Raw genomic sequence first — 16,047 nt, 5'->3', positions numbered from 1 at the left:
TGACATATTTTTAAAGATTTTTCACTTATTTCTAACTTCTAATCATTTGTTCTTTTCCTTTCTATATTTTAACTGTATAGTATTTCTCAGCCCATTTGGCATCCATGTGCGTATTGCCAATTACAAGATTCTTTTATTGAAATAAATACAAGAAAGACTTGATTACATATTCCGACACAATAATTGTATTTATTTATCTTAGTTTGGGGCTATAACAAAGAACCATAGACTGGGTGATTTTTAAACAAGAGAAAATTACTTCTCATAGTTCTGGAGGCTGGAAGCCTAAGATCAAGGTTCCTGCCCAGTCTTCTTATTGTATTCACACACTGCAGAAATAGAGTGGGCTAGTTCTACCACCATGTCTTATAAGGGCACTAATCCTATTCATGAGGGCTCTATCCTCATGACCTAATTACCTCCCCAAATCCCCACCTCCAAACACCATCAGATTGGAGGTTAGGATTTCAACATATGACACTTGGTGGCTCACAGGCATGCGGTCCATAACAATATACTTTTAATTAATTGATTTTTTTTTGTATTTATAGAATAAAGGGTTTGTGAATTACTATGGACCACAGAGATTTGGGATGGGAAGGAAGGTTCACACAGACCAAATTGGATTGGCTTTGCTGAAGAGTGAAATGGTATGGATTCTTTAAAAGTATGGACTTAGCTGTTTTGTCAGTTGTCCTTACTACATAAGCCTGCTCCTTGCTTTCTTAACCCAGCATATAAAGGCAGCTATACCACCACATACATATACCATACATTACATCATGTTTATTGAGCAGCCACTATATTCTTGGTATCACATTATAACAAAGCAAACTGTATGTGATGCCCCTTGTATTTAATACCTGCTTGAGACTAACAGGGACTTGACCAGCGCTCATCAAATTCTTAGTGAGCTGAATAGAGGATTTTGAGAAAGTTAAACCCTGATTCGAGAAATCTGGTATCAGATATTATGCAAGATAGGAATTCACCCAATGGCAGAGACCAAGAGAAACAGCAAATTTGAAAAAGAAAATCTGGCTAGTTTCAAATGAAACTAAAAATGCATGTCACAAGCCACATTTGCCCAATTATTATATTATATATTTTTAAAATGTATGTTACATATATATAATTACATATTATATATACACACATATATTTTCACACTGATTACAGTATACATAATAGAGAAAACCCACAAAACTATGAAAATTATATATTTGAGCAAATGCAGTATTATTCATATAATAGTGTCATGCTTACTCATTTGTGTTCTGATATGTTTTCTTGAGTGGAAGAGAAAGGAACAGTAAAAGCACTTGTGAGAAGCATTGTGCATGTGAACATCATCTTACACATGGAAATAAGGTTGACAGCTGGTGATGTAGACCACATCTGCAAAACTGCAGTCAGTCTGGGCTTAACATTTCAGAGGGAGTTTAGCAAGTGGGATATAACTGATATGATAAAAGGGTCTAGAAACTGTATTGATGAGAAATGATTAACTGAAAAGTGTTTTTTCAGTCTAGAAAACTCTGAAGAGGAAATTAACTTATAAAGTATTGGAAATTTTGTCATATGGAAGAAGAATTTAATAGTTAGGGGTCTGAAGAATGCATCATGTGTTCTGTTTGAGTTCTGCCAGTTGTCTAATATGTCACTATAGGCAGGTTAATTAATTTTCCCAGCCTCAGTTTTCTTATCTGTAAAATGGACATAATACGTATTTTACAAGATGTTCGTGAGAAGTAAATGAGATAACTTTTGTGAAAGCACCTAGCGTAGTGTCAGGCTCATAGTAAGATGAATGTTCAAAAATATGATTAGACTGTTAATTGTCTGGTTTTAACAGTGGTAGAAATTCAGGGGGCCAAGTTTTAGCCTAGTGTAAGAAAGACTTTTCTAAGAGTTGTCCAAAGAAATGGGCTTCCTCCTCCGCCACGCCCCACCCCAAGAACTGGAAATTCCTCTTGCTATCATGACATTTAAACAAAAGCTGGCTGGCTACCCCCTCAATGGCTACCTCTTTCAAACTTCATATTCCATGCTCCTAATTATTTGTAAACTTGCTAGACTATTGGTTATCAATTATTTCTGTGGAACAAATTACCCCAAAACTTAGTGTATTAAAACCACAAGCATTTATTATCTCACTATTTCTGAGGATCAGGAATCTGGGAGCAGCTTAGCTGGGCATTTTTGCATCAGGGTCTCTCATGCATTTGCAGTTATCTATCAGCCTGGGTGGTCTCTGAAAACTTGAGTGGGTACCAAGGATCTACATCCAAGCTCACTCTCATGGTTGTTGGCAGGAACCTTGAGTTTCTTGACATAGTGGTACTCGTGGCATGGCTTTCCCCAGAGAGAGGAGTCCAAGAGCACAAAAGAGAGAGAGAGAGAGAGAGAGACCACAACAGAGAGAGAGAGGGAGACCACAACAGAAACCTCATGGATAACCAACAAGCACCTACTGTATAGCACAGAGAACTCTGCTCAATATTATGGAATAACCTAAATGGGGAAAGAATTTGAAAAAGAATAGATACATGTATATGTATAGCTGTATCACTTTGCTGTACACCTGAAACTATCACAACATTGTTAGTCAACTGTACTCTGACATAAAATAAAAAGTTTAAAAAAAGTAGGGTCATCTATCTCTTTTTTTTTTTTTGCGGTACGTGGGCCTCTCACTGTTGTGGCCTCTGCTGTTGCGGAGCACAGGCTCCGGATGCGCAGGCTTAGCGGCCATGGCTCACGGGCCCAGCCGCTCCGCGGCATGTGGGATCTTCCCGGACGGGGGCATGAACCCATGTCCCCTGCATCGGCAGGCGGACTCTCAACCACTGTGCCACCAGGGAAGCCCGGTCATATATCTCTTGACACGCTCTCTTTGCTAAAGGAAATAGAATATTCCTTCAGAGAAATGAAATGAGAAAAAAGTTGCAGTTTGGTAAAATGGAGGGGAGTAATTCCTTTTCAGAGGATACAGTTTTTAGCCTCATAAAAGTTCTTTAAAAATAGAGCATTTATTCTTTTCTTCATTCATTCATACTCAATAAATATTCATTGAATAAAAAAAGAAAAAAGAAACTTCAGTGTCTTTCATAGCCTAACCTTGGGAGGGACAGACCTTCACTACTTCCGTATTCCACGGTCATGCCAACCCTGATGAGTGTGGGAGAGGACTGCCCAGGCGTGAGCACCAAGTGCTTGAGACCATTGGGGCTGTCTTAGAGGCTGGCTCCCACAGCTGGAAAGACAGATTTTTTTTTTTCCTTTTGCTTGAATTACGCCCTCCCCAACCTTTACATTCCTTATGTCTCAATTTAAATTTTCATCCCACTACCCAAGGATTAGTGAATTCCCCTTATCTTGTGACTGCACAGCCTCCTAGACTTCCCATTTCAGGTTTGATTACATTTTATAATCATTGCTTATTTAATCTTTTCCAGTAAACAGAGACCACAAGTCTCTTGCTCAACACTCTATCCCTGGTATCTCCACAGTGCCTAGCACATGGCAGATGCTTAATAGTATTTGTTTGAATGAATGAATAATGTTAACAGAAGAATGAGTGGGAGATTTGGTTGCTTGACCTATTTTAAGATCCTTTCCGGGCTTCCCTGGTGGCGCAGTGGTTGAGAGTCCGCCTGCCGATGCAGGGGACACGGGTTCGTGCTCCGGTCCGGGAGGATCCCACATGCCACGGAGCAGCTGGGCCCGTGAGCCATGGCCGCTGAGCCTGCACGTCCGGAGCCTGTGCTCCGCAACGGGAGAGGCCACAACAGTGAGAGGCCCGCATACCTCAAAAAAAAAAAAAAAAAAAGATCCTTTCCTACTCTAAGGCACATACTTAGAAATAAGTTGTGCTGGAGACAGTGATAAAATATAGGAACTAGTAGATACCTTTTTTTTTTTTTAAAGGAGCATCCTTTAATCTATTTGGGTTTTAAAAGAAAACATTAAAGTTGGCAATTTTTAAAAATGACTGGCAATTAGTTTTAAGACCACAGAATTCTGAGACTTGAGAACACAAATGAAATTAGTGGCTTGCCATTCCCCTATGCTTGTTCCTTCCCTTATTTTTGTTGTGTATTTTTGTTGGCTAAGTCTGAGTTTTATGTCATCACTTAATACTTGTGTTCATAGTTCGATGATAGAGGCAAAGAATGACAGAAGAAGAACTGTGGAAGTGGTGGGGGAGCACTTTTCCAGTCCATAATATTTTAAACCTATGTATCAGGTTGCTTTGTACAGGAGGTTAATTCTAAATTTAACATTGTTTAACTTTTGAACACTTAAAGACAAAATTGCCACGTAAAATATCATGTTAAATGCTTATTCTTGTTCCTTTGTTAAATGTCTGGCATTTGTTAGATGTCAGACAATTTGTACCTTTTTAAAAAAAAGTAAGTTTTCATTTTCATTTAACACGTTTGCTTGTTTGGTTTTTAAAGGTGAAGGCCGTACAATTATTTCTTACACCAGAAGAATTGGATGATCCTGTAAATAGAGCAAAGAAATATTTTCTTCAGACTGGTACTTAAAAAGTTTCTTTACCCCATACATAACCATGCAGATACATAATATAAGTGTTATGTCAGCAGGAGGGCATTCATTACAACATAAATATGATAAGAAATAGACTGTAATATATTGTATATTAAAGCATTTTTATTACGTGCCCTAGGCACTCCATTTTTGGCCAGATCTCTGGGATTTTTGTCTGTTCTAATTCTTGCTTGGAGGTAGGGGTGAGGGAAAAGATGCTGAGTTTTTCTTGGCCTAAATCCTCGAAGGATTTAGGTATTGATGGAAGTATAATTCACTACAATCAGAGGAGACTGAAAAAATAAACTAAATAAAAGTACATTTGTTATATCTGATACTTTGTGCATTGTTTTTGATCTAGTTGCCATTTAGCCCTGATTGCTGATTTTGAAAACTTTAGCCCAATATATGTAGAATGCTTAATGAGAAGCACTAAAAGAAAGTTGTTACGAGTGTGGGTTCTAGAGTCAATCTACATGGGTTTAGCTCTCAACTTTAGTACTTCACAGCTGTACAGTCTTGTGCAAGTCATTTAGTTTCATTCTTTTAGTTTCTTCATCTGCAAACTGAAGCTAATAATGGTACCTAAAAGACTGTCATGAGATTTAAATAAGATAATAGATATAATGCTTTTAATATAGTGCCTGGCACGTTCTGAATACTGAATAAATATTACTTGTATTTAAACAATAACGGCAACTGTAGCATTTTAGAGTCATTCAAATATATGATCGATATATACGTGCATATTGAATTTCACTTACATTGAAATAAAGGACATCAGTTTTCAAATATCTCCATTCATTGTTCTAAATTATGTACATAGTACCTATATGTAATGATTCATAGGAGAAAAATATTTTTATGCCGCACCAGAATCTGTAAATAGTGTGAGCATTTCAAATTGTTATGAGTAATCTAAGTAATACTAAGGAAAATTCAAAATTGCATCTATTGTAGGGTCCTGAGAAAATAATTTCCTTTTGGCAATGATTCTTAAACTTTAGCGTGCTTAAGAAACCTGGTGCATTTATTAAAATGTGGAATTCAAGGCCCTACCTGAATGACCATCTTTGCCATGGAGTCCAGTAACCTAGTTTTAAAAAGCCTCCTACTATCAAGACCTAATAGTACACTTGAAAGGATCCAGATGTCAACCCTTTCGTATTCAAAAAATTCTGTGTAAAATGTCTGTAATAGCTCTTTAAAAATCTCTAAGCTCAGGGGTTTATGTAATGCTTTTAAAAAAAAAAAGTCCTCTAAATAACTGCAAATTAGTTTATCTCCATCCTGAAGTTGGAGTTACTAATGTTGTGCTCTTTTTAAAGCAGGGAAAGTGATTGAGCCATATGATGAATGATCTTTATTAAAAGCAAACAAACAAAACACCTCTTCAGGTGTAGCTCTGGTTTATAGTTGGTGCTGAGCATCATCTTCATATTCAGGTTCCCAGGATAGCTCAGTTCATTTAGAGAGCGTGGTAAAGGTCTTAATAACTGGCCTTTAAATAAAAATGACTAACTGATCTTCGCTTTATTCAGAGGATGCTAAAGGCACACTTTCACTGATGCCTGAATTCAAAGTTCGGGAGAGAGCATTGTTGGAGTCCTTGCATCGCTTTGGCGTGACAGAGGAGGGCTGTATCCAGGCGTGGTTCTCTTTCCCCCATTCCATGCGCATATTCTATGTTCATGCATATAGCAGCAAAATCTGGAATGAGGCAGTATCTTACAGACTTGCAACCTATGGATCAAGAGTGGTGGAGGGTGATTTGGTCTGTTTGGATGAAGATATTGATGATGAGCATTTACCAAGTAGTAAAGTAAGTGTCATTTCATCAAGAGTAGTTACCACACCAGGAATACTAATTTTCAGAAGCCCTTATTTTAGAAACAATTTAAAACTAAACATGCTCTTCTTCTTTTTTTAACTTATATTTGCTCATCTCCTGCTTCTACTCTGCTGTCAGCTGACGCTTAACATCTATTGAATGGAAAAATAAAAATAGTTAGTGGTATGAAATGAAAGTTACAAAGATAGTAAACCTTCCTTTAAAGAACACATTCTTTAGAATAAGATTTTTATAATAATGGTATATAGGGTATGTAATGTCATGTGCGTTTCTTTTATATAGGTGCGATTTTACAACTTGCTTTTTCCCCTCTTAACAGTATCTTAGAAGCATTTATATTAATGAAATATAATTTTGTATTATAAAAATTGATCCATTTCCTCCCCATCCAACTAGTATTTTTATAGTATTTTAATCTCTGTGGGATTGAACTAAATAATGAAATTTAATTCCGTAAATCATGTAAGGAAATTTATTTTATAGTATTGTAATGCAAAAAGAGCAGACTATTCTCCATCATTATCTTAATTCAGTCTCACAAATATATTTTAAAAATTAATGAAGGGATTTGAGTAGTGCTTTTGTATATAACATCATAAAATCATTGACCTTTAGAGGACAAAAAGATTTTAGAGACCCTCTTTTCTAATTCCCATTTTATAGAAATGAAATTGAGACCCAGGCTGGAGAGGAGACAGATTAAGTGACATAGGTAGCACTTAATCTGTTGTATGATTCCTAGCCCAGATTAGTCTCTACTAGAGAAATTGTGGAGTGTAGAAAAGGTGTCAGCATCTAGAGATTGCGCATGGCCCAGTTTTTCAAAAATGGAGAAAAATAGACTGAACTTTCCATAAAGGAAGCTTGTTCTAAATTAATGGCAGAGTTCTAGATGTATGAATTAAGGATTTTTTTGGTTTCAAGTGATGGAAACCCACCTCAGACTAACTTAAGGAAAACAGACAGGAGCTTCTTGGCCCTCATAACTAAAAGCGCATGATTGATTCAGGCACAGCTGTATCAAGGGGCTTAAGCAGTGTCCTAAATCATCCATCTCATTTGCTTTATCTTGCAGCTCTGCTTTCCTCTCTGTTAGATCCATTCTCAGTTTCTTCTCCAGAAAAGAGGGCTTTTCTTTCCCAACAGTTTCAATCAAAGCCATGGAATTGAGCCTCAGTGGCTAGGAATGGCTTGGCTTGGGTCACACGTCCCCAGACCAGTTATTGTGGACTGGAGTATGTGATTGGCAAAACCTATGTTCCAAGGGCTCCTTCCTGGAACCATCCCATCCAAACCACATTTAAGAACTGGGAGGAAAGCTCCCAGGAAAACGCAGGTGCACTACCAGAAAAGAGAGAGTAAAGGCTGAGTGATGAGTGAGCCAGAACAAAGATGTCTGCTTTACTATTTTATTAAATGAATGGCTTATGAATATTTAGATAAAGTGATCACTAAGAGCATAAATCATTAAGAATGGTCATTTAACTGAGACACAGACTCTGAAACCGTGTAAGAAAAAATCTAGCAGCATCGTAGGTTTTATTTTACCTCATATGAGTGGAAGAAGAGATATGTCAGTTGATTCCATTTTGATAAATAATGAAGAAAGCACAAGTTTTAACACCTTTCAGAAAACATGTCCGTTTAAATATTACCTAGGCAACACATTATTTAGTAGGTCAGCCATTTCTAATTCAGAGTTTCAGAAGTTAAAGGTTACTTTGACAAAATATAACAATAATCTCTGAAATGCATGTGTCTTATACGACTTCTTTGTTCCATGTAACATTTGCACGGATAGTTTTGTGATCAGGATTGAATCTGCTTTTCTTTCAGGAGATGTAGTAGAAAAGAGAATATTTTCTCCTTTACATTTTGCAGAGTTTCCTTTTATTAGCAAAAAGTGTCTATATTTTTAAGATCAATCATTTATACTTTATTAGTTAGCACTGAGAAAAGAAAAGGCAGGAACTGGAGTCTCAAGACGTAAAATATGTATAACTGAATCACTGCTGTACACCTGAAACTAACACAGCATTGTTAATCAACTCTACTCCAATATAAAATAAAAAGTTAAAGAAAAAAACCAAAATAAAACCAAAAAAAGACATAAAATATGAAAAGGAAAAAGACAAACTAATATTTCTAATAAATGGTATATAGAACATGTCATGTTGTGCATCTACATTAAAAATTGTAGGAAACTGAGTCCCTTTTTGATAGAATTACTAGGACTACCTATATATCTTAATTTCAAGTGACTTGGCAGATTGTCGTATCGTTTTTTTGTGAACAAGATGGAGAAATGTGAGTTAGACAATGAGAATGGTGAATTCATCTTTGCAGAGCAGCCATACAGCAAAATCATGTTCGTTAATTTATTGATTTATATCAACCTGGAGGGAGTTCTCTAAAGACAAAACATGGTACTCTGTACTTGACCATGTTTGTTCAGTATTTTCATAAATTACTTAAATTGCAGCATTGTAGGTATGCTTATGAATTTGTGAAAGACAAAAAGCTGGAAGTAATGATGCAAGAGAGATCGTAGCCCCATGTATTTGGTCAGATCACATCTGGAGTGTTATGTCCATTTCTGAGTGCAGCAGTTAAAATGGGTTATTTACATGTAAACAAACAAATAAACCCAAAATGGAAAAACAAAAAAGGAGAGACATTATTGATAAGAGTAGGGAGAATTGGGAAAGCAAGCAGGTTTAGAGAAGATCTAGACATTATATTATATGATGAATGCTTTAGGAAAATGAGGCTGTTGTAATCCTCATGGAATGATGACAGCTGCCTTTATACTTGAGCTTTCATGTGCCCGAGAAATCAGAATTATTCTCTGTCCTAGAGCAACATTTCTCAAACGTAGCTTATCACTCACCTCTTTTTTTTTTTTTTGCCTCGTATGTGTGACACCTATTACTAGTCTATGAAATGCATTTTGAGAAGCACTACTTCTCATAGATTATTATGACATTTGTTAGGGACAGAGGTTGGGTGGTCTCACAGAGGCAGATTCTTGATTCAGCATAGTAAGAAAAAACAACTTTGCAGTTTAGAAAAAGATCGTTGGTAACTGAGGTGAATGTGTTGCTTCAGAGTGTTAGCTGCCCAACATTCTCTGTGTATTTCCATGGAGTTATCAGGGCTTAAAGCAGGAAGAATCATTCTAATTTTTAAGTAGTCTACTCCTCTGGAAAGAAATTGTGAAAAGATCTTGTTTGGGCATGTGTATATTCAGCTAAGGAGTCAAATTGTACATAACAGAGTTAGGGAAAATTGAGGGAATTTGGAACATTTGAAAATCATCTGTACTTTCATCATGTTTTTAAACAATAGGTTCATCTAGTAACTGAAGAAGAGGAATCAGCTAATACATATGCAATACATCAGGTAAACTTGCTTAAAAATTAGTATCATTTAGATCTAAATGTACACATTGTGCCCAAAAGACAATATATATTAACCAGTTCCCTTCCTTGCTCCTTTTTTTTACCACTTTTAATTCAGTTATAATTTATATAATAAAATTCACTCTTCTCAGTTTACAGTTCTGCAAGTTTTGATATACGTATAAAGTCATATGACCACCACAAAAATCAAGATAAAGAACAGTTTCATGTCTCCCCCAAACTTCCTGTGCCCCTTTGTAGTCACCCCACCCCTGCCCCAGCCCTGACTCAGCTCTTTTCTGTTCTATGGTTTTGCCTTTGAAAGAGTATCATAGAAATGGAATCATATAGTTTATGGCCTTTTGTGTCTGGCCTCTTTCAGTGAGCATAACGAATATGAAATTCAGTCATGTTGTGTGTATTTGAGTTTTTTACCTTGTTCCTTTTTCTGACTACCTTTTGGCTGAGTTGGGTCTTCCTTGCTGTGCACAGCTTTTCTCTAGTTGTGGCGAGCGGGGTCTACTCTTCGTTGCGGTGCACGGGCTTCTCATTGCAGTGGCTTCTCGTTGCGGAGCACAGCCTCAAGGCACGTGGGCTTCAATAGTTGTGGCACGTGGCTCGGTAGTTGTGGTTCGCGGGCTCTAGAGCGCAGGCTCAGTAGTTGTGGCTCATGGGCTTAGTTGCTCCACGGCATGTGGGATCTTCCCGGACCAGGGCTCGAACCCATGTCCCCTGCATTGGCAGGCGGATTCTTAACCACTGTGCCACCAGAGAAGCCCCATGTTTTTAAATAAGTAAGAGAAATGTAAAATTATCAGCCAAAATACCAGTTACGTGATTGAGTAGTAAAGGCTATTCTTTGTGTTCCGGAAAGAATATGCTTTTAGGATTCTATAACTGCACAAAGATGAAGTCTGTTGGCTAATTAAGTGTACCTCAACTTCTTGTTTCATATCTTCTACATTAACATCAGTTTGTCTAATAATATCCGACTTGAGTTGGTTGCCTTGGTAATTGAGTCCTTTTTTTTTTTTTAGATATACCACGCAAACACAATATTTATTTATTTATTTATTATCATTATTTATTTATTTTTGGCTGTGCTGGGTCTTTGTCGCGGTGTGTGGGCTTCTCTAGTTGTGGCATGAGGGTTCCAGAGTGTGTGGGCTCTGTAGTTTGTGACACGAGGGCTCTCTTGTTGAGGCATGCAAGCTTGGTAGTTGTGGCGCGGGCTTAGTTGCTCTGCGGCATGTGGGATCTTAGTTCCCCGACCAGGGATCGAACCTGTGTCTCTTACGTTGGAAGGCGGATTCTTAACCACTGGACCACCAGGGAAGTCCTTTAAGAGTCCTTCTTGATTTTAGTTGGCTCTTCTCTTTTCTGGGCAGCGTTAAAAAGAATCAAAGTAGTGTAATACTCAATAGCATGTTTTAGGCTGATTGTAATGTTGATATCCTGAGTCTGTTTTTACAGATCCAGGTCCCAGTCATAAAAGTAAATTTAAAATATGATCAAATATTTTTCCGAAGGCTGTTTCACGTATCTTTTATTTTCCCTTTCATTGCACAGGTGGTTCTTCCAGTGCTTGGATACAATATTCAGTACCCAAAGAACAAACTAGGGAAGTGGTACCAGGAAGTACTCAGCAGAGATGGACTACAGACATGTAGATTTAAAATACCTACTCTGAAACTGAATGTTCCAGGATGCTATAGAAAGATTTTGAAACATCCCTGTAATCTCTCATACCAGCTAATAGAAGACCATGATATTGATGTCACGAAGGAAGGTTCCCACATCGATGAAGCAACTTTATCTCTTTTGATCTCTTTTGATCTTGACGCTTCGTGTTATGCTACCGTTTGTCTGAGGGAAATAATGAAGCATGACTTTTAAAACTGATCCCCTTAATATAATCGTGTATGTGCCACTTTTTAAAGGAAAGGGAGCTAAAGTTTCTTGGGCATCTACCATGTGCTAGGAGCATTATAACTGTTATCTCCTTTAATTACACAACATCCTGATGAAGTAGGAATTTGATACTAACATTCCAGAGGACGGATAGCTAGTAAGTGGCAGCATCTGAGTTGAAGACTCCAAAGCCTTTGTTCTTTCTATTATCTAATATCTCGGTGACCTTTAGTCTGTGGTATAAAAGTTGGTCTTTCTGGACTGTTAGGAGCATATAATACTGCAGGATGACATTAAAGAAGATAACATTAAAGAAAAACATTTTTGGAGTAATGTTTATATCCTCAAGCTCCTTGCTTAGAATGTAGATGAAACTAGGTTGTAATGAAAACAGGGTTGGAAAGATAGATGAAGCATTTTGTTAATTATTGCCATTCTCTCCTGTTTTTGAAATTATTGATCAGAACAGTACATTAGGAAAATATAATCCCTCTATTTATGATAGCTACCCCAGGGTAGTTTACCCCTTTATGAGGTAAATAATCTTTGATGAAGATTGAAATAAAATTTTTCCTACAGTTTCTTTACCTTGACATATATTGACCCTCCACTTTTTTGTTATTTTTGTTCTATCATCTAAAACATAAATTTTTAGAGTCAGGCTGATCTGTGCTCAGACTCCAGCTCTGACACTTACTAGTGACTGAGTGTTATTGATTCTTTTTGAGGCTCATTTAAGGAATCAAGATAGCACCAGTCTCATAAGCAGCAAACAATAGAATTATCTCCACCTTTTTACGTTGCTGGAGGAAGAAAAACATTTTACCCATTTTGAAAATTCTGTATTTGTTGGTTTAACTATCCCACATCACAAACTATCCTTATCTACTTTACATCAGGTACATTTGGGGGGAAATGGGATATACTGATTGGGAAAATCTGAGCATTCTTTTATTGCTGGTAGCATTACATAATGACTTAAAAAGCTGTCAAGAGTATTATATATTAGTAATGTGGCACTTTTATATACTTAAGCCAGTCAAACCATTTTGGGTATATTAGCATAAGGAAATAAAATTCCAAAGAAGGAAAAAAACTGTATGCAATGCAAAATTTGCTTAGTGCAGCATTCCTATATATATAGAAAGAAATTAGAAACAGTTTGGAAGTCCAGCATTAGCTAACTAAAAGTAAAATGAGATGTAACAACTTGATGGCAAAACATTTAGTTATTAAAGTTGATGATGAAGGTTTTAGGTATGTGAGAAAATGTTGCCCCACAAAACCATGTATATCTATATTTAACCATATATATAAAACACAAATGCAGTATATACACTGCATGCAGCTTTTACACAGGAGAGGCACTTGAGCATAGTGATTAAAAGCTTAGATACTGGGGACAGACTCCCCTAGTTTGAAGCTTGCCTCTGCCACTTAGAGCAGTGTGGCCTTGGACAAGTTGTTTAAGCTTTGTGTGTTTCAGTTTCAACATCTGTAAAACAGGGATGGTAATAAACCTACCTCTTAGGATTATTGTGATGATTTGCCGAGTTAATATATGTAAAGCAGCTTAGAAAAGTGCCTAGCATTTAGTGATTGTTAAATCAATGTCCACAGATGCAAGTTAGGAAGGGACCAGAAAAAAATGAAAATGCCATTCTGTTAAGATCGTAGAATGTTTGGAATTTTTTTAATACTAGAAAGTTCCTCTTTTGTCTCTATATATTTTAATAATAAACAAATTCAGGACACAAAACTTTCAGATTGTGGTACCATGGATTTTAAAAATTACTTTTATTGCCTTAATATTTATCGAAAATGAAATGATGCTATATTAAATAGTAAAAAAATTTAGAAATGATGTCTTTATTTTATATGATAAATTATATCCTATAAATGTAATCAGGAAGTGAATTACTAAATAATTAAATCCCAGTTTTCTTTTAATCATTGGGTAGCAATTAGAAAATATGAAATCATTAAAAATGTGCCATCATTGATAGTATTTTCTTTGCCTGTAGATGGCACTATAATTTTAGGTATCTTTCTAATTTATTAATTTAGTACTTTGGCCCTGTGTAAAGAAAGGATCACTAAAGTTATTTCAGGTCACCATAAAATGTATTCAGATACTGTTCATGTGAAAAATTATTTTATATACTAATAATATTTGCCACGTTAATTTTTTTTTTTTTCAGTAAGGACTTGAATAGACTTTGGACCAAATGATGAGCAGTCACCTAAGTTTTTGCAGTTTTTCTGGAGGATTTCAGGCTTTCAGAAGAAGAATCTTTGGATTAGCTTTAATTTTCAGCGTTGCATTTGAAACTGAGCAATAGTGCCTCAGGATTACTAAGGTAAAACAAATGGAGGTCTTTTTATTAAGATAAAAACACTTGGATTTTTGTAAGTTGTAATAAACTGAAGTCATATGCAACTTTGATCCAAGTAACATTTTTTCTGAGTGTTGTGCCAGTCCTCTCATTGTAATCCATGTACCCACCCTGTAGGTGGGTAGTGTTTTCCCTGTTTTTGCAAATCAGAAAATATTTGAGGGTTTACTGACCTATTCAAGGTCAAACAAGATGCTATTTGGGAACTTGATTATGCTTGCTAGAGCAGTACTGCTTTCATCTACCTAATATTTGCCTTCTGAAAACAAAATTTTTGGTTAATAATTTCTATTTCTACCAACTTATTTCTTGATATTGATTAATAGGCATATTGGAGCAGGTCTTGAGAGAAACGAGATTCTTTTTGAGGTTTTGAAACCAAATAAAAGTAAGGGAGATCGTTTAGGACATTTCCAAAGCATTTTGGGGTATTTTCCAGAACATTTTGGGACTTGTATCTCAATGATGGGCAACATCATTATAGGTCATAGAGGGTTACTTTAGATGATACCTGGTACAATATTAAATATCACTGAAAAAGTTCAGTGAGAGGATTGTTTATTCCCCCTCTCCCCCTGCCCCCGATACTCTTTTAATCTTTTAATCAACCATTCTGTTTAAGACAAGGAGAAAGCTGGCTGAAATAAGTTTACATATATCACTTGCTGGATTTACCTTTTTAACAGAGATTGTGCAGGCCTGAGGCTCAGGAATACCAGCAAGCAACAATATCTAACTAGAATTTCATAATACTGCTTTGTTTTATTGAGTTTATGTTTCTAGTTACCTTTTTTTATGGCAAATAATGTTGGTTTTCAACTTATGTGATGTTTCTTTCAAAAATAAATTTTAAAATGAGGAACTCAGTGTAAAGGTAATAAGGAACTACTAGTATAGATATAACAGTAATTATGACAGCAGTACATGAATGATTGAAGTTTGGGAAATAGTGAGAGTACCTGAACTCAGAGAGTGCCTCTACCACTGCAGTAGGGTGTCCCTTTAGTAACCCACTGAATTTCTCTGTTGTGATCTCAGGTGTGAAGTAATGTTAGTAATCATTTTTCAGTCCAGGACTGTACTGCATCAAACAAAATAATGAAAAATACACAAATGCAAGATACTATGAACACAAGTACTAATGATCACATGCCATATCTTAAAATTTCACTGATAGGGATTTTCTTTTAGAAAATCTTATGAAACACCAAGAACAGTGCCCAGCACCTAGTAAATTCTCGATAAGTGTCAGCTTGTGTTATTATAGTTAATATTACTTTACTGTGCTCTCTGATGAAAGTTTTACAGTTGAATGGTTAATGAATTTCCCTTGAGATCTGATCTGACTCTATCTTAGCATAAAGTAATTACAATTCAGCACACTTTTATTTATTTTTTTGTAAGTGGAAAGAACTATGTATTTCTAAATCTGGGAATTCAGCAGTTCATTCAAATTTAGATCTTTAAGAACTATCTAGGTCAGTGTGCCTCAATATTTTCCACCTGGGAACTACCCTTAAGAGACCAAGAAGAAATGAAGCTGCATATAACAGTGCAGAATTTTCTTGTGTTAATGTCAGGATAGGAGAAGAGGTTGGAGGGAGGAGACATAGGGAGTAAGAGAAATAGGACTTTTCATTTTTTTATTTACTTCTGAAATGTTTGGGTATTTAAATAAGAATACATTTGTATATTAATTTTGCAATTAATTAAAGAATACTTGAAGAATACTGAAGCTTCAGAGGGGGTAAGGTAAGGGAACTGATGGATTATGATTGCATTTTTTTCAGAATGGTTCTGGTGGGTCATGCCAACGTACTGCCAGAGAGAGAAATTTCTGCATTGTACAATGGCGGTTAATATAAGTAAAGTTTACTACCTGTGCCATGGATTTTGCTTTCAGATTCAGAAAGATTCTTACAAATAGCTT

At 36.2% G+C, this 16,047-nt stretch overlaps 1 protein-coding gene across 4 annotated transcripts in view; it reads left to right on the top strand.

The window, feature by feature from the left end:
• The window catches only part of PUS7L (pseudouridine synthase 7 like), a 29,828-nt gene extending 16,338 nt beyond the window's left edge, over positions 1–13,490 (top strand). For 3 of the 4 annotated variants that reach the window (XM_029205309.1, XM_029205307.1, XM_029205308.1), the window contains 5 exons: positions 552–650; positions 4,464–4,545; positions 6,099–6,379; positions 9,758–9,811; positions 11,380–12,318. In XM_029205309.1, coding sequence (XP_029061142.1) covers positions 552–650; positions 4,464–4,545; positions 6,099–6,379; positions 9,758–9,811; positions 11,380–11,706 — 843 coding nt within the window. In that variant the 3' untranslated portion in view covers positions 11,707–12,318. Of the gene's footprint in view, positions 1–551; positions 651–4,463; positions 4,546–6,098; positions 6,380–9,757; positions 9,812–11,379 lie in introns of all 4 variants that reach the window. The other variant, XM_029205310.1, reaches the window with a different exon arrangement.
• The last annotated feature ends 2,557 nt before the right edge of the window (positions 13,491–16,047 follow it).

Source organism: Monodon monoceros, unplaced genomic scaffold (assembly GCF_005190385.1).
Source record: "Monodon monoceros isolate NGI ecotype Baffin Bay Population unplaced genomic scaffold, NGI_Narwhal_1 Super_Scaffold_6, whole genome shotgun sequence".
Classification (NCBI taxonomy): domain Eukaryota; kingdom Metazoa; phylum Chordata; class Mammalia; order Artiodactyla; family Monodontidae; genus Monodon; species Monodon monoceros.
This window is presented reverse-complemented; position numbering and strand designations above follow the sequence as displayed.